The sequence below is a fragment of the Elephas maximus genome, chromosome 21, assembly GCF_024166365.1.
Source record: "Elephas maximus indicus isolate mEleMax1 chromosome 21, mEleMax1 primary haplotype, whole genome shotgun sequence".
In the NCBI taxonomy this organism is placed as follows: domain Eukaryota; kingdom Metazoa; phylum Chordata; class Mammalia; order Proboscidea; family Elephantidae; genus Elephas; species Elephas maximus.
This window is the reverse complement of record NC_064839.1, coordinates 11294770-11312688: the sequence shown is the minus strand read 5'-3', so window position 1 is coordinate 11312688 and position 17919 is coordinate 11294770. Positions and strand designations below refer to the sequence as shown.

Below are 17919 nucleotides of genomic sequence, written 5' to 3'. Positions count from 1 at the left end.
TGTTCCTCTGTGCCCATCTCCCATGGAGATGCACTCCTCAAGTGCTGCAAACACCAGCCTCTTCTGGGAACTCTGCTTCCCTTCCTGCCAAACCACCCGCCACCTCCCATCACCACAGCTCCCACCGACGGCCAGCACAACAAAGAAACAAGAGCAGGCATGACACAGGTGCCACCTGTTGCAAGACTTCAGGCAGCTTCCCCAGGAGCCGCACCTCAGCCAGGCCCACGGGGAGAATGCGCCAGCATGGTGATGTAAACAGTGGCGGAATTTGAGAAACGGAACGAAGTTGTCCTCGTCCCTCGGGGAGCTCCTCCTCATGGAGAATATCCCCAGCCGCGCAAGGATGAGGACACGGCGTTGTCCCCACCTCCACTCTCGCTCCTGGAATAGGCACAGGGCAGCGAAGGACAAAAATAGCCACGTGCAGAAACGTGCAATCTGACAGCACCATCTGTCCTGAAGCCCGCCAGCCTCCTCCCGTCACCTTCAGCTCACTGATGCTCACGCCTGTGCGGGAGGGAGAAGGCTCTCATGAGTGACGTCTCAGATCAGAGCACCATATCCAGCCTCTGGGGTGCGGTTAAGTGATCCTGGGCATGAATGCCATTCCCGGGAATAACAACAACAGTAACAAGGGCCAACATCGGCTGAGTGCTTGCTGAGAGCCAGGCCCTGTGCTGAACTGAGCTCCTTCTGTTGATTATCTCCCTTCAGCCACCCTCTGGCGGGGCGGGGGGGGGGGCATCCCTGGGTGGTGCAAACGGTTAGTGCTCTCAGCTGCTAACCAGAAGGTTGGTGCTTTGAGACCAAACAGGTGCCTCGGAAGAAAGGCCTGGCAACCTGCCTTCAAAAAACCAGTCATTGAAAATCCACGGTGCACACTTCTACTCTGACACACATGGGGTTGCCACGAGTCAGAATCGATGCAGTGGCAACCGGTTTTGTTTTTTTTGTGACATGGATGCTGGTACCAGCCAGGTGACAACAGGTGAGAGAACACAAACCCAGGAACCGGGGCGGGATGGAGGGAGGATCCGCATGAAAACGGCTGGACTCATGTGGAAAGTGAGCAGTGGTACTGATGGGTAAGGCACGCAGTGTGGTTTCTGGGTGCCAGGAGCTCTGTGATGCCCAGAAATAGGGAGGATTTGTTGGCAGGCAAACCCTGCCCTGCCCATAAGTCAGCTCCAGGGACTGTAAGTGACATTGAAATGTCAGGAGGAAGAATGAAAGGACTGGAAAGGCCAGTGAATACAACTCACTCAGCAACCGTTGCTCAGCCCCTCTTGGGTTCAGGCTTTGTCTTGTCCACCACAATGGGCAACTCTCGTGAGGAGCCACCTTGTCTAGGTCACTTGTCCTGGCCTGGTGACCCTGCCCCAGCTGGGTGTTGCTTGCTAGGTGGTTACGATCAGCCCTCAGGACCGCTGAGTGGCCTGTTCCTTCTCAAGCCCTTCAGGGAAGGATACCACTTCCGGGATGGACTGAGCTGAGCCCATGGGCGTGGGGGAGCGGGCAGGTGCTGTGTGGGGAGAAGCTTCTGAAATGCCCATTTTACTGCCTTATTTTGTGCAGACACCAGGCCTCAAACATTCCCCATAAAAACCAGAGCTAACTGAAGCTCGTCCAAAGCAGCTTTGATATATCATTCCGGAGAGCGGCGATAATGGCACTGAACAACCAAAATTTCCCAGGAACTGCCTCCGCCTGGGATTGCGGACCCAGGATGAGGCTTTGCAAGGCCCACCCCTCAGGACAGGCCCGGCGCACCCCAGGCCTGGAGTGGCAGCTGGCTAACGAGGGCGCCTTTGCCTCGCTCACCTCCTGCAGTCAGCAGCCACCTCCAACACTTACTGCTCAACAGCAACCGCACCCCAGCCCAGAGGGGGCCGAACAGGGCGATCCATCTCCGCGTTTACAGAACACCTTCCCTAAGAGCTCCAAGGCCAGTGACAAGCAGGCTAATGTCCCCTGAAACACCACCCGGGAAGGGGTTGCCATCCTCCCTAACGAATAGGTCGAGATCGGGAGTTAAAGGGCCTGGGCCTGTTTACCATCTACAGCTTTCTTGCAGCCCTTACAAAAGACAAAGTGAAACTTCTCGGGGCTTTGGATAGGACTTTCCAAGAGATGCCTGGTAATGTCAGCAAGGCATAGGGGAACAAGAAAGATCTTTTTCTGTGCCTCAAAAATGCCTTCGAACCAGGGAAGCATCTCCCATAAAGCCCAGGGGTTTAGGCCACAGCCAAGCCCTTGCACTGCCCACATGGAGCAGAACTAATCAATATCATATTACAAAGCCCTTGACCTCGTTTATCCCCACGGATGCTTGGGGAATCCTTAATATTCACAGCTTTAAGAATGCGCACCTGGCATATTTAATGAGACACTCCTTGGCAGGTTTGGCTTCCGGTGACATTTAGAAAGGCTTGCTCTCAGCTTTTCTCTTGCAGGCTGCCATTCTAGCTGGGGAAAGGGTTACAAGTCAGGGATGGGACTGTGTCTTCTGAAGTGGGGCAGAAGGAGTTACCAACTCACGGCTGTCCAGTCGATTCCAACTCATAGCAACCCTATCGGACAGAGTAGAACTGCCACATAGGGTTTCCAAGGCTGTAAATCTTCATGGAAGCAGACTGTCACATCTTTATCCCGCAGAGCGGCTGGTATATTCGAACTGCTGACCTTTTGGTTGGCAGCTGAGCGCTTAACCAGGGCTCCCAGGCGACTACTATTTGAGTGCACAGAGTAGCTGTTGGGTCCTTGATTTGGGGCATCACTGATGTTGAGAAAATGGCTGCACAGTGACCAGACCTCTCAGTGATGGACCAAAGGCCATTCCATTTGGTGTGGAGTTCTCAATCCATGGGGCACAGGATGGGAAGGGAGGGAAAGGGACACCTCCAGGAGCTTTTCCAGGACCAATCTAAGCTGGGGGATGATCAATCCCAGGTGCCTCTTTCAAGCCTGAAATCACACACTGCCTACAGGAAGTATCCCATGATTGCCTCAGGTTTAGTGCTATACCCCCTTCAGGCTCCTACTGACACAGATGGCTTTGTCCTGAGGTTAGATGGGTGCCTCGACTTCCCTGGGTGTCAGCCAGCACCTGAGAGCGGGTCTGTGGCTGCCATCTCTGGTTCTCTCCTGTGCCAAACATGGGGCGTGGGCCCTGGCCAGACCTTAGTGACTGCTCCACGAGGGACAGGATGTGGTACAGCTGACAGCCGTGAGCATTTGCCACTGTCAGGGATGATGCAGGCATCTCTTGCCAGCTGCCAGGCTCAGCCACTTTCATCCCTTCATTTCCTCCTTCTGGAATGCTCAGAGAGCCTCATCCTCTCTTCTCTGGGGTATCTTTTGCCAGATTTATTTTCTCTTTAATTATAATCCTTGTGTCATACCAGGGCTTGAAGGGAAGGTGATAGCATTGGGCGCTCATGCATCCGCAGAGGTGGGCAGAGCAGGAGACCCCTCCACAGCCTTCACAGGACCTCAGGCCCCTCACCCTGCTGGCCTGGCTGGGGACTCGCCCCACTGCGTGTTGATTTCCCTGGGTCACGCTGGCACGATTCCCACCAGCTTTGTCATCCTCCCTGGGCATGGGTGGAGATGATACGCGTGCCTTCACCTTGCCCACGGCCCCCCTCTGTCACGGTTTATGGTTGCCATGGTGACACCCAAGGATGCTCCCCTTGATGGCTCCCAGCAGTAACAGCCTCTTGAAAGCCGTCACACCCATGGCCTTGGCTGTCTTTCTCTCATTATTAATTGAAATATTGAGAACTGGTTCTCCATGTGGGCACCAGGCAGTGGTTTTGCACATCCAGCTGGCTCTCAGTGGGGGCCGTGGCGCCTCTCCTCGGAGCCAGAGCCCCGAGGCTAATTGGAGGTTCACATGCCACGGATCTGATCCCAAGGTCCCTGCAGAGGGGAACCTCTTGCCAACATACAAGCCATTCAGTAGCAAACTGTATCCTTTTGAGGGTGTGCTCCTCCACGGTACCTTTCCTGGTTAGAAGTATTTGTCTGAAGAGATTCTGTTTTGTTTTCTTTCTTTCTTTTTCTGGAAATGGCAGCCAGCAAAGTGTTCATAGAAAATGGGTCAGCGTTCAGGGGCCCGGTTTACGGACGCGGCTCAGAAGGGCCCAGCATCCAGTGCCTGCTCTGCTTTGCTAATCCAGTTTATGCTTATTTTTAAGCACAAATATTCAAATGTCTCTTTACAAATGAGACGTGAAACGAACGAGTGTTTGCACATAAAGTTTTAGTGCCAATGTATACCTGGCTATGTTGGGTACAAATGGGACTCTGGACGGGTCTTCTTGCCTGGCCGTGCACTGGCTGAAGGATGGATACTGAGGGAGTCCCCCTCTCTCCTTTCCTGGCATTACCAATGACAGAGTGGCATGCAGTTATCCAGGACTGCCTCTGACTTTCTTCCAGGTGCAGTCCTCTTGCGGGTGGCTGTCTGGGCAGGTGGGCTGGGACCATCTGGCGACAGCCACTGAGTGTCCAAAGGACACAGGCCTGGGCTGACTCTATTTAATTAGAAATCCAGCTCTGGGCTAGTCCTGTGGTTAGGTGGGTGGACTCCACCTTCCTGCACCTCCAGGTCCTTGACCCGCCTTTCCCCATCTGCTCTGTGCCCTGCAGGCTGACCACTGTAGAATGCAACACCCTGGTACTTTTGCCCTTGGCTTCCAGGAAGGTTTGGCCAATGGGAGGCCCAAGCAGGAGACAGGAGGGCCAGGGGACAGTGAGGTCCACGCGGGGTTACTGTGGTTGGATGGATGCATCCCTCTACCGAGGCCACAACTCCTGCCAGGAAGCCCTCCCCATATAGTTGTCCTCTCTGGGCTTTGCTAATTGCTCTCTCCTCTTGTCTCTTCAAGCCCTGGTGGCGTAGTGGTTAAGTGCTATGGCTGCTAACCAAAAGGTTGGCAGTTCAAATCCACCAGGTGCTCCTTGGAAACTCTATGGGGCAGTTCTGCTCTGTCCTATAGGGTCGCTATGAGTCGGAATCAGATAGACGGCAATCAGTTTTCTTTTTCTCTTGTCCCTTCGGAGACCTAGTGGCACTGTGGTTAAGCCCTCGGCAACTAAACAAAAGGTCGCAGCTGCTCCTTGGAAACCCTGTGGGGCAGTTCTGCTCTGTCCTATAGGGTCGCTATGAGTCAGAATCGACTCGATGGCAACAGGTAACTTGCCCCTTCCGTTAGGAGTGCTAATGGCTCCCTCTGCTGCTAGCCCTGGGGAGCTGTATCCATACCTTGCTGGTTACTCTGCCCTGTCCACATCAGTATAAATACTCTTCATTAGCCAGCCAGTCACCCTTGAGTCAATTCTAACTTACAGAGACCACATCTGTGTGCTCCATAAGGTTTCCCGTTTTTGGAGGAAATTTTTAAAAAAATTTATTTATTTTGTGGTTGAGAATATACACAGCAAAAGATACACTGATTCAATGCTTAGTGCATGTACCATTTAGTGACACTGATGACATTCTTCAAGTTGAGCAACTGTTGTCACTCTCCTTTTCTGAGTTGTTCCTCCTCCGTGAACATAAACTCACTGCCCCCTAAGGTTCCTGTCTAATCCTTCAAGTTGCTGTTGTCAATTTGATTCCATAGAGATAGTTCTTAAAAGAGTATAATGCTTGAAGGGAGACACTTTTTACCAGTTAAGCTTTTTTTAAAAAATTATTATTAGTTTACCATTGTTTGGTTTTAAGAAGACTTCAGGGGATAGTTTTGGTTTAAGGTTTAAAGATTATCTCAGGGCAATAGTTTCACGAGTTTATCCAACCGTCATGCTCCAGCATGTCTGAAGTCCATGAAAAATCTGAAATTATGTTCTATATTTTCCCCCTTTTGGTCAGGATTGCCCTATAAAATCTTTGATCAAAATGTTCAGTAATGGTAGCTGGACACCATCCAGTTCTTCTGGTCTCATAGCAAAGGAGGCAGCTGTTCGTGGAGGTAATTAGCCACACATTCCATAGCCTTCTCCTATTCCTGACTCTCCTTCTTCCTCTGCTGCTCTAGGTGAATAGAGACCAAGAGTTGGGCCTTGGATGGCTGCTTGCCAGCTTTTAAGACACCAGGAACTATGCAACGAACCAAGAGGTATAACAGATGCACTAAAGGTTTTATTAGGCCAATTAACTGGGATGTCCCATGAAATCATGACTCTAAACCTCCAAACCAAGGAACCAAATCCCGTGAGGTTTTTGGTTGTATATAAGCAGACTTGGCAGCTATTATTATTATTTTTGTCATTGTTATAACTATATCTATCACAATTTTTGCCAATTCAACTTTTTACAGGTGTACAACTTACTGGCAGCAATTACATAATTCGGCTGTGGAACCCTGCCCTTAATCAGTGTGATATTCCCATCACCATTAACCCACTTTTGCCCCCTTTCTCCTGCTCCTGGTAACCACTAGTAAACTTTGTTCTCTATACATTTGCCTTTTCTTGTCTTTTAATATAAGCGTGTTTATACAATACATGTCCTTTTGTGACTGATACATTTCACTCAGCATCATGTCCTCCAGCCCCATCCATATTGTACTGTGTGTATCAAGACTTCATTTCTTCTACTGGCTGAGTAGTATTCCATTTTATGGATGTAGCACATTTTGTTTATCTGTCCATCTGCCGATGGGCATTTAGGTTGTTCCCACCCTCTGTAAGGTTTTCAATGGCTGATTTTTCAGAAGTAGATTGCCAGGCCTTCCTTCTGAGGCACTTCTGGGTGGACTCGAACCTACAATCTTCTGGTTAGCAGTGAGTGCATTAACCGTTTGCACCACTCTGCTCAATTACCGTGTTTGGTGCCACCTACTTCCAGCCAGGACCAACATACTCTGCAAACATCCCTGTTAACCAAGTCGTAACAGTCCTTCCTGGCTCCCCTCCTGCCAAGCTGCTGAGAACTGTGAGCTGAGGAGGCCAAGTCAGAGGGGTGGCCTCAAGCTCCTTCTCCAGCTCACACTGCGGGTGGCTCTGAGCCATCGGCTGGCCTGCGGGGAGGTAGTAGGCCTGAGTACCCGCAGCTGAGCTCGGGGCACAGCTCAACAATGCAGCCTACAGAAAGGTTGGTAACATTCACCACACAAACTCTGTGTGCAGACTTCACCCCCATCGACAGCTCACAGCCTGGGTGCCCTTGGTGGGGGGCGGGGGGAAGGGACACTTAAGATTGGGCACAGTTCCCCCCTTGGGACTGAGGGCATCTAACCCTCCTTTCCATGTCCAGAGTGGGACATTGGCATGCTCCCAGAGAGTAGGGGACCCAGGCTTTCTGCTTTCCCAGCTGAAGGCCCAGCTTCCTAGCCTTCCCGCAGAGGGGCTGGAGAGGAACTCAGAGTTCTTTCTGGGGTTGTCTGCATGGTTCCTGGTCCCTTCAGCAGCTGAAAGGGGTCATGGGGCAACAGAAACCTTAGGGGCCACCTAGCTCTATCCCTGTGGCACTTCCCTACTAGCCCTGGCAGGAGTCCACTGACTGCTCACTGGGGGCAGTGAACACTACCCCATGCTGGGAGGGCAGAGATGAGCCCTGCCCTACGTGGGCAGTGACATGGTGCCCTGTGGCTGGCTGGCACAAAGGCCCCGCCTGCTAGGATGGCCTGCACACTCTGACATCAAAATTGAGCTGACCCAAGGATCCCCAGGTCTTCCAGGATGACAGGCACTCTCTCACTCCACCTTCCACAGATGGGAATGGCGAGCTGAGTCCCTGATGTGGGTGACATGCTCTAGAACATCCCACTCTCTTGGTCAGCTCTGGGGTCTGACCACCTGTGCCAGGCAATCAGATCAGCCTTGGAGGGGGTCAGGGGTCAGGGTCTGGCCAAAGGAAGAGGGAGATTCAAGTAAAACAGAGCTTGTGACCTTGGCCTCGAGTGACCATTTTTTAAAGCACTACCATGTTCACTAAGGAGCCCTGGTGGCACAATGGTTAAGCACTTGGAGGCTAACCGAAAGGTCGGTGGCTCTAACCCAGCAGTGGCTCCATGGAAGAAAAGACCTTGTGATCTGCTCCCATAAAGATTTCAGCCTAGGAAACCCTATAGAGCAGTTCTACTCTACCTATAGGGTCGTTATGAGTCACAATTGGCTCGATGGCACACAACAACCAAGTTCTTTTTCAAAGACCACTTTGACACGGTGCTTCCTTGACTAAAACCGTTAATGGTTTCCTGTTGGCTCCAATTGGCATTCAAAGGCCTTCAGAGCCTGGGCTTCAAGCGCCAACCACTTAGCTTTATCTCCCCTCTCCTCTCTAGCCAGCACAGCTAATGGACATGATGACAACAAACGTTTGGCACCTGTTCTCACACTGAGTCCTCTCAGTTCTAACAGCCACCCTCTGAGGTCAGGTATTAACATGCCCATTTTAAAGATGAAGAAATAGGTTCAGAGATGTCAAGCCACTTGCCTAAAGTCACAGAGCCAGCAAATGGTGGACGCATAATTCGCATCTGGTTTCCGTCTTCCAAACCCTCTGCTTTGCCACTCTCCTCACAGTCTACGGAACATCCCAGAGGTACGTTCCAGCCTGTGACACACATAATTTACTGGCTGGGACAGAGGAAGATGGAGCAGAAAGGTTCTCTCTTCATTGACCAGCACCAACTAAGCCAAATTCTACGAGTCAAAAAGCACTTTTCCAGCACACCTGCCATCGCTGGACAGAGATGACTAAGCTACCAAGAGATTCCCCTTCCACTGCCAAGAGATGAGGTTGTGAAGCTGCTGTCTCGCCAAGGACTACATTTGCCAGTTCGCATTGCATCTACGTTGGACCATGTGACTGAGTTCTGGCCAATGGATGAGGGTGGAAGGAATATTTGCCACTTCTAGGCCTGGCCCTTAAAACCTCCTTGCAATTCTCTACACCAGCTTTTCTCTGAGAGAATTAAGCCCTAACCGAAACCAACCCCACTGCCGTGGAGTCAATTCTGACTCATAGCAACCCTACAGGACAGAGCAGAACTGCCCCATAGGGTTTCCAAGGCTGTAATCTTTACAGAAGGGGACTGCCACATCTATCTCCTGAGGAATGGCTGGTGGGCTAAAACTGCCACCCTTTTGGTTAGCAGCAGAGAGCTTTAACCCCTGTGCCACCAGGGCTCCTTCAATTTAAGCCCTACCCAAAAGGACTTCAGTATTTTTTTTAATCTCCTGAGAATGGTACATACGTAGGGCAGTTCTAAATGCAAAAGAACTAAGTGAATTCATTGTGTACAACCCATGCTTCTGAGCATTAGGGCTTCTTTCTCTCAGGGAGCTGGGCTGAGAAGGGCTGCTTACATTTTCTCTTCCCTTGCCTGCCGGCTATACGCTGATGCTCAGAGCGACCTTGGAAGCAAAAGCCTTTAAAGGTTGAAGAGTCCGTCAGCCTGGGTCCCCGAGTGACTACATGGCAGGTCTTTATAAGGAATAATAAATTTGAATTGTGTCAATCCACTGACACGTTGGGTCTGTTTGTCACAGCAGCTAGTATTATCTTCAACTAATGCAAGGGGGAGATTAAGAAGACATTGCCACTAAGATCCTGTAAGTCAGAGGATGGGGTGCAATTCCTAGCCAGGCAAGGGAGCCCGGAGTTGCTTGGGAGAAGCCCTGGACAGGCCCCGGATAACCCATTTTTCCCTGGGGGGCATCCAGGCCTTATGTGGGATCCATGCGGGGCGAGGTCTGCAGATCCTGTCAGCTGCCTGAGCCACACTGAGAAGACCACCGTCGGGGGTTTGACTGAGTAAGAAACAAAACTGAGACTGCGCAGTCTTAACTGTTTGAAGACTAAGAATCAGCCAGAGAGGTGCAGGGCAGTGCTAACGTGGCCTGCCACCTGGTGTTCAGCAGGATAGTCCAGGAGCCTGCGTTAACAGGCTCTAACGTGGCCACGGTAGGGCCTGACGTTGCTCCACTCCGAGGCGTTTTTTATGAGGCTGTCCCAGAGTCCAGCCGGCCAGTGCGGCAAGACCAGTCTGTGCGGCTCATCCAGCAAGACTGAGGCGTGGGCTTCAGAGGGGAGTGACTTGCTTAAACTCACACAGTGAGTGAGTGTGGGAGCTGGGCCCACTTCGACCCACCTTTGAGCAGGGGTCTTGGGGTTTCCTTGGGAGGAAGGGAACAGTGGACAGCAGGCCCATCTACCCTTCCATAACCCTCCACTATTGCTGACCAGCCCCTCCTGCTCACGAGCTGAAAGTCAGCTCATTTTCTCGAGCTTCTGCACCCTCGCCCGCGTCCGACCCGGCAGCAGCCTTCAGGGTCCAGTTCCCCAAGCCCAATGGGGAGGTCTCTGGTACACCCAGCCTCGGGTACCCAGAGCTCCCGGGCAAGGGGCCCCTACATGCATAAACACGCGTCATGAGCGCTTCCAGAGGCCAACAGAAACGACGGGAAAGCGGCGAGAAGCCAGCAGCTGAGAGTCCCAAGACAGAACACTGCTGAAAACGTGTCCTGCGCGCACCCAAGTTAAACCTACCGACTACGCATATCCAAGTACCTGGTGAGGCCGCCCCCTCTGCCGAGGGCCAGCCCAGGGGCGTCCGCCGCAGACCCCGCCCCCCCCGCGCGTGCGCGCCTCGCTCGCGGAGCGCGACCTTACCCGAGCCGTGCTGCTGGCGCAGAAGGACCGCCTGGCCGGGGGGTCGGGACGCTGACGAGGCGGCGGCAGCGGCCGCGACGGTGGTGGTGGCTGCGTGGGACGCAGAGGCAGCGGCGACCTCGGGGACTCCGGGGCCTGGGGCACCGGGCGGGCTCCCGGGCGGCGGCGGGCTCTTGTCGCCACGCCAGGGCTCAGGGGTGGCGCGGCCCAGGGCGCCGGTGGTGCCCGCGGCGTTGGCGGCGCTGGCGGGGCCGTGGCGCCGCGGGCCGCTGCTCTGGATGTGGGACACGGCCTCGGCAGCCTGCATGTTGGGCGGCGCGAAGCGCGAGAGCACGCGCAGCAGCGCCTGGGCCTTGTGCTCTTGCGTGTCGTCGTCGCTGTAGTCCGACACGCGGCACTCGTACACGCCCTCGTCCTGCCGCCGCACGGCCGACAGCCGCAGCCGGTGCGAGATGTCATTGCCCTGGACACGCACGGTCTGCAAGAGAGCGGGAATTGGGCGTTCAGAGGCTGGGCTGGGCAGGCCCGGGACCCCCAGCTTGCCCGCGCTGTGCAGCCGCGCCCGCCTCTGCCTTTGTGCCTCTCTCCCCACGCCACTTGCCAGACCCCGCAATGACCCAGCTTTCCTTTCACTTCAGGTCTCTCCCAATGGCACGGGTCTCCAGCTCTGCTTGGACCTCGGGTCGCCCTGCCCATGGCATTGTGTCTCCAGTTCCCTATCACCTACCTTAACCGAATGCCCCATGTGGCATCCCCTCCCCTTCCAGACCTAAGCTTCATCCAACCACAGCTGGTTTGTCCTTCAGAGCTGCAAAACCCACCCCTCCTTTTTCCCTCCTGCACTTTCAAGAAACCTCAGGCTCAGGTCTCCTGCTCCTTATCTCCCCCACGCCTTTCCAGCTCCCGCAGCGACGCCCTCCAACAGACCGTAGGGCCTAAGTCCCGCCTCCCACATCTCCCCGGACCAACGCTCCCTTTTCCTAGAATCAGGAGGGCCTGGGTCGGGTTCCTAAGGAAGGCCGCCCTGTCCTCGGAGTCCACATATATAAGTCCCCGGCTTCCAGTCCTTCACAGCCACTTCTCCGCCCTCCCAAGGAGGCAGGGGAGATTGACGGTGCAGCCTGTCGCTCCCCAGCCGCCTGCTAGGAATTGCCTTTCCAGCTGCAGCCTGAAGCCCGGAAGAAGCGCTCCTCCCCCGTGGCCTGGCTGAGACTCGGGGAAGAAAGCCCTCAGTGGCCCTTCACCAAGCACCCAGGGGAACCCTCACATCTGAACCGAACCCACGGGGAGGGCCTGGTTATCTCCAGGCCCATATAATTCCACACTCCAATCTGGGACGCTTGGATGCATCTCCTACCAGAGTTATGAAACCCCACGACCCTAGCCCCGCGCAGCCTGGCAAGGCTGCCCCCTCGCGAGCCTGCAACACCCAGCACCAAACTGCAACCGAGGCGGAGCAGAGAGCTGCAGCGGAGGGGGCGGCGTGGCGGAGGGCGGGGAGAAGCCCACCAGCAGGAGCACGGGTAGCCGTGAGGGCGAGAAGCAGCGCACTCCTACTGCTGGGAAAAATGCTGGTAGAGCAAGAAGACACGCAGAGGCCAGAGCGCGCCCTCCCGAGGTAGGAGCTTTTTATAGGTGAACTCCAAGCCGAGGAGGAGGACTGAGGCCTCGGACCCTTGATTAACACGAAAGGGAACCCGACGCCGCAACCAGCGACAGACCGCGCCGCGACACGCCAAGCAGCGGAAAATGCAAGCCTGCGAGCTGGGATCTGCACCGCACGGCCGCCCAGGCTTTCAAAAGGGAAGGGAGCTGCGGGGCGCGAAGCGGCCGGAAGGGGTCTCCCGCGGCCCGCCCTGGGCTTCACACTTACGCTGATTTTAGTTGCATCCTTATTTGTTACCTAAAACGCAAAGAGTAAGAGAGGCGTTAGGCTCGCAGCCTTCAGGCCCTGGAAACTCAGATCCACCTTCCGCAAGAGGGTTATCCACGGGCAACTGGGACCCGAAACCGTCCGGGTGTGGCAGGGGCTAAGGGCACGAAGGACATCAGGATTCCCAGGAGTTTTATTCGGAAGCAGGGCTTGGAGCTGGCATGGTGCCTGTGCCAGGAGGGGCTGCCCAGGCACACACCTGCCAGTTGAGGAGGGGATGCTGGTTTGCCACCAGGGTGGGAAGGAGGCCCATCTCCGTTGCATGGGGCATTCTCATTCCCTGCCTGGTTCCTCCATATCCCCCAACATCCACCTCCTCCAATTTTTGGGCCTGAAAAGCTGTATGGAGGGGTCGGTGTATGGATAGGACTCAGTGGGAGACTGAGCAGTAACTTCCAGGTGGGAGAGGGCAGGTGTGTGTATGCTGTCCCAGAGCCTAAGAAAGTGTGGGTTATTTAGGCAGCCGGCAAGGTGGGCCGGTTTACAGTTGGAGGGAGGCTGCCCCTCCGACCTCGTGGGGCTGTAGGTGACCTGCCAGCTTCCAAGTACACGGTGCTTTGCTGGCCTCCGGAAATGAGCCCAGAGGAGCTTAAATCGTTGATCCTGTGCGCGAGGGACATCGGCGTGGCAGAGAACAGGGGGAGAGCCCAGCGAACCAGGCGATCTTCCCTGGTCACCCAGCACGCAAGCCTGCAGCCCGCAAGCAAGGGCAGGCGAACTGGTTGAGGTGTTTTTTAGGGGCTGGGCTTGAATTCCGGGAGGTTTCCGGAGAAGGAAAACTCAAATGAATTCACAGTTTGGGGGGTAACCACAGCTGACGTCGAAGGTGTTGTGGGGATGGGGAGGATAGGAGACACGCAGCGCCACAGGGCGGCGCCCTACGTCCGCCAACCCCGCTGCCTTCCTCTTTAGGGTTACTCCCCCCGCCGCCCCCGGCCTGAGCCGGGTGAGCGCTGGCGCCGCCTGGGCCGCGGGTTACCTTGCTCCGGGCGCCGGGGACACTGAGCGCCAGCTCGTGCAGCAGCTCCCGGGGCGGCTCTTTGAGGTACCACCACTGAATCTCCAGCGAATATGAGGTGGCTCCGCTGGCCCGGAACGCGCAGGGCATTTCGATGTCGTCTCCTTCCCGCACTGTCACATCTTTGGGGACTTCGGTGAATGTAGCTGGGGGCGGGGAGAGAGAGGCGTGACCAGATGCGGGGCGGGGGCGGGGGGTGACCCGAGGCAAGGCGGTCGGTTCCCTGCACGCTGGCCTCGCGCCCCCTCCCCCTAGCCACGCCGTGGCCCGTGGCGGGAGGCGCTAGCAAAGTTCGGTCGAACAGCAGAAGGGCCGCAGCAGGGACCCACCACCGACTGCAGGCTGCTTCCCTCCGGATCCGGCTGGGCGGTAGGGGAGGCTCGGCCGCACCACCAGAGCCGGGCTGAGGCGAGCCAACTCTCGCGTTCTGCAGGCCACCTCTCTGCAGCCTGAGCCCGGGCCCGGTTCTGAACGACCCGGGCGAGGGTGCCGCCGTTCTGGAGTCCCCTCCGCTGCTCTCGTCCCACTGCCCCTCCAGGCCCGGATGCACACCGGGGTTGCTGGAGACTGTGAAGCCTTCCCCTTCTCTTCCTCCTCCTCCTCCGCGGCGACCCGGGTAAGCTGGCTCTGGCGGCCCCGGCAAGGACCCCCCGCGCCCCCCCGCGGCAGCAAAGTTCCCGCGCTCACCGTCGGCCACGAAGAGCAGCAGGGCGTGAAGCAACAGCGGCGGCAGGTATCCGAGGGCGCCGAGCCGGTTCCGCTGTTCCATCTCCCGCGTGGGGCGCGGCGGCGGCGGGGGCCCGGGCGCGGAAAGGCGGCGGTGGCGGCAGCGTGGGCTCGGATCCGGCTCCGGCTCCCGCTCGGGCTAGGACGTCTCCGAGCCTGCCATGGCCCCGCGCGGCGCCCCCTCCCCCGGCCGCCGGCGGCCGCCAATCAGCCCCGCTCCCCGGCCGGCTTGCCCGGCGCGGCTCCGGAGGGGGGCGCTGCGCGGGGAGCGCGGAAGGCAAGGTTCCGCCGGGAGGCTACTGGAGCTCGGTCCGTGGCTCCCTCGTTCCCGCCGTCCACAGGACGATCGAGATCCGCTGTTCAGTCTCTGTCCAGCGGGCCGGGCAGGAACCGGGCCGCGCTGGGACCCATCCCTGGCAGACGGAGTGGCCGCCTCGGAGCCGTAAGCTTCTGCCTCCCAGTTTCCTTCTGGCTTGGCTCCCGACTGCCACCTCCTCCGGAGCGCGCCGAGCTCTCCCGCCGCCGCCCCCGCGGGTCCCTCCACTGCTTTCTCCGCAAGGCGAGTGGGCGCTCAGCCGCGGCGCGCAGACCTGGCGTCCGACCCAGCGCAGCGCGGGGAGAGCCGGTCCGGCGTGGCGGACCCGGAGCGGGAGAGGCGGAGAGAGGGGGTGGGGAAGAGAAAGGGAGGGGGCGGTCAGTGGATGGGTGCCGAGCCGCCTCCACCGCTGCATCACCCCCGCCCTCCCCTCCCCTTCTTCAGCCGGCACCGCCCCCGCCCCAGAGCGCACCCTCCCGCCGGGGTCGCTTGGAGGGACCACCACCGTTTCCCTTGTTGGGGCGCAGCCCCGCCCCGCAATGGCTTGGGGTGGGGGGGAGGTGCCTTCCCACCCAAACTCTCTCTGGCTTCCCCTCAGTTTCTGTCGTCCGAGACGGCGGCTCATTTCTGCTCCCCGTTTGTCCCGCGGCCCTCTCCGCAGCTCCGCGCCGGCAACTCCTTACCCCGGCTTAGGCAGCGAGCCGCACCGCTCTTTGGCCGAGACCCGGGCCATGGCCGGTGGGTGGGCGCCTGGGGCCGGGAGAAGGGCAGGATGCTGTGCCGGGTAGGCGACGAGGCCGGTGACGGCAGCGACGCCGGGAGTCTGCAGTGTGCGAGCGAGAAGTGAGCGCAGAGCGCAGGGCGAGCAGGTGCCTGTGGCGCGGAGAGCGCACGAGCGAGCCACCGAGCAGCGGCCGTGAGTGACGGCGGAGGCGGCTGGGGTGGGGTGGGGTGGAGAGCGCCGGGCACGACTCAAGGCCCTGGAGGTTTCCGGGCGGGGGCGGGGTTCCTACCCTTCGATGCCCGGCCTCTGCGGCCCCCACCGGCCGCTCATCGCGGTCCCACTCTACCCGGTGAGAGGGGAATCCCGAGGCAGCGGGAGGCAGAGGTAGGGTCCGCAGCAGCGTTCCGGAGCCCATCCCCCGCCCGCAAAGCCCCGCAGCCCAGTACCTCCCCCAGCCTTCATCCTGAGCTTGCCTCCTCCCCAGACATCTGCAGGAGTGCTCTCTGGTCCCTGAAGGGAATGTGGGACGGGCATGTGGCCTGGACAGGGCACACAGTCTTTGGGGCGACTCCTTCTTTCTTCCCCTTTCCCATGAGAGTCCTCAGCCTGTGGATTTCAGTATCTCTGTTCAAGACTCACCCCTGCCGTGCTCCTCAGCAGTGACATGAGGTTGGGGTGAGGGGACCCCCGGCAGGTTCACATGTCTGCTTTCCTTGCCCTGCCTGCTTACTGGAGGCCACCAGGGGGTTCCCCGGGAGTCAAAGAGAAGGAAACCTAGAGGGAAAGCACTTCCCTGCAGCCAACCTGGCCCAGCCCCCAGCCGCACAGCCTGAGAGAAGGAACCTGCAGGCTCCGGTAAGCTTTGCCCTAGCCAGCAGGTGTCCCTGGGCAACGCCCACACTTTTTCCCTCACCCTCTGGGTTTCAGTGGCCAAGAAGCCCTTCCCACCCCCTCAGGTCACTGTTGCTCAGATATTGAGTCCTTGTTTGCCAAGGTCTCTGGCTAGGAACAGGAGGAATGTGTGGGCTGCCCTCCTCTCCCTGGAATTCCTGTCTAGGGGCTCTCTGTCATTTCATCCCACCGGTGGTGAGCCTACCCTGAGAAATCCCACCTTGCCTTTGAAACCGCTTTGGACTCGTGCCCATCAATATAAGCCCCTGTAGGGCCCCATTGCTATCCTCGGCGTCTGAAGGGAGGGGGCAGGCTTGCACTGCACTACACAGATAGATCCAGGACTACAGTGGGATTCTAGGAAAGCAGATTCGGGCACTGCCTCCAAGCCTGGTTCCGATGGCAAGCGCTTGCCCACTGTGCGGTGGCCTGCCTGGAAAAGCAGTGCTCTCTGTCCCAGATCCAGCAGAGGCTGACGGCCAGGGCTCAGAGGTGTGCGAGGGGAGAATTCCTGCAGCTAGAGCAAGTTACACCTTGGTTACCTTTATTATCTGTCAATTTTCTAAACCCATACCACCTCATCAAGCCAAAAATCCTGTTGCCACTGAGTCGATCCTGACTCAGCAACCCTGTAGGACAGAGTAGAACTGCCCCATAAGGTTTCCAAGGAGTGGCTGGTGGATTTGAACTGCTGACCTTTTGGTTAGCAGCCAATCTCTTAACCACTGTGCCACCAGGCCTCCTACCACCCCATAGGGTAAGGTATTTCTCGTGCACTGCATGAATTAGTATTACTACCAGTAAGAATACCAGCTAGACTTTGTCGAATGCCTTTCACATACCAGGCACTGGCTGCACACTTCCCATGCACCACTTGTCAACATGACAACAAGTGATCCTTCTTAAACGCAAATCAGATCATTCGTCCTCTGCTCAGTGCCCGGCCCGGCTGTGGCTCCGTTTCGCTCCGCACAAACACCAGTGTCCTCTTAAAGGCTGACAGGATCAACCAATCTGCCCTCACCTCATCATCTTGCCAACGCTTCCCTGGCACACACTCCCCCAGCCACACGTGGCTCCTTCTGGTGAGATAATGCTCTAGGCGGGTTCCCACCCAGGGCCTTTGCCGGCTCCTTCCCCAGACACCTGCTTGGTTCTTGTTTCTTCATGTTCCCTCATGTTCTTCAGATCTTTGTTGAGAAGTCACCTTTTTGATGAGGCCTACCCAGACCATCATATTTAATGTGCAATCTGCAAACCCTCCCCTCCCCCAGGACTTCCAATCCCTCACTCTAATGTCCTTTTTATTTCCCCATAGCACTTATTACCTCCCAACATACTGTACAGTATCCTTATTGATTGTGTTTCTCGTTCATGGTCTGTAGACTCCACTCAGACGAACTTTGCCTGCCTTGTTCACTGGTGTATCTCTAGCACCCAGAACAGGGTCTGGCATGTAAGGGGAGCTCAATAAATATCAGGGCAGCTAATGGATGAGCTCATTTAATCCTTATAATAACCCTGTGAGGCAGACACTGTTAGTTCACCCCATTTTATAAACAGCTAAGCTCAGAGAGGTTAAGAAACTTGCCCAAGGTCACACAGCTATTAAGTGGCCAGGTAAGGCTTCAACCCAGGCCTGTCTAATTCTGGGGTCCTAATTCTTAACCAAGGAGCCCTG

At 56.7% G+C, this 17919-nt stretch overlaps 1 protein-coding gene across 1 annotated transcript in view; it reads right to left on the bottom strand.

The window, feature by feature from the left end:
* VSTM2B (V-set and transmembrane domain containing 2B) overlaps positions 1–14350 on the bottom strand; it is a 28264-nt gene extending 13914 nt beyond the window's left edge. Inside the window, exons 1-4 of the mRNA XM_049864406.1 lie at positions 14269–14350; positions 13543–13727; positions 12504–12533; positions 10631–11108 (exon numbers count right to left, since the gene is read on the bottom strand). Coding sequence (XP_049720363.1) covers positions 10631–11108; positions 12504–12533; positions 13543–13727; positions 14269–14350 — 775 coding nt within the window. The remainder of the gene's footprint in view (positions 1–10630; positions 11109–12503; positions 12534–13542; positions 13728–14268) is intronic.
* Positions 14351–17919: the final 3569 nt, after the last annotated feature.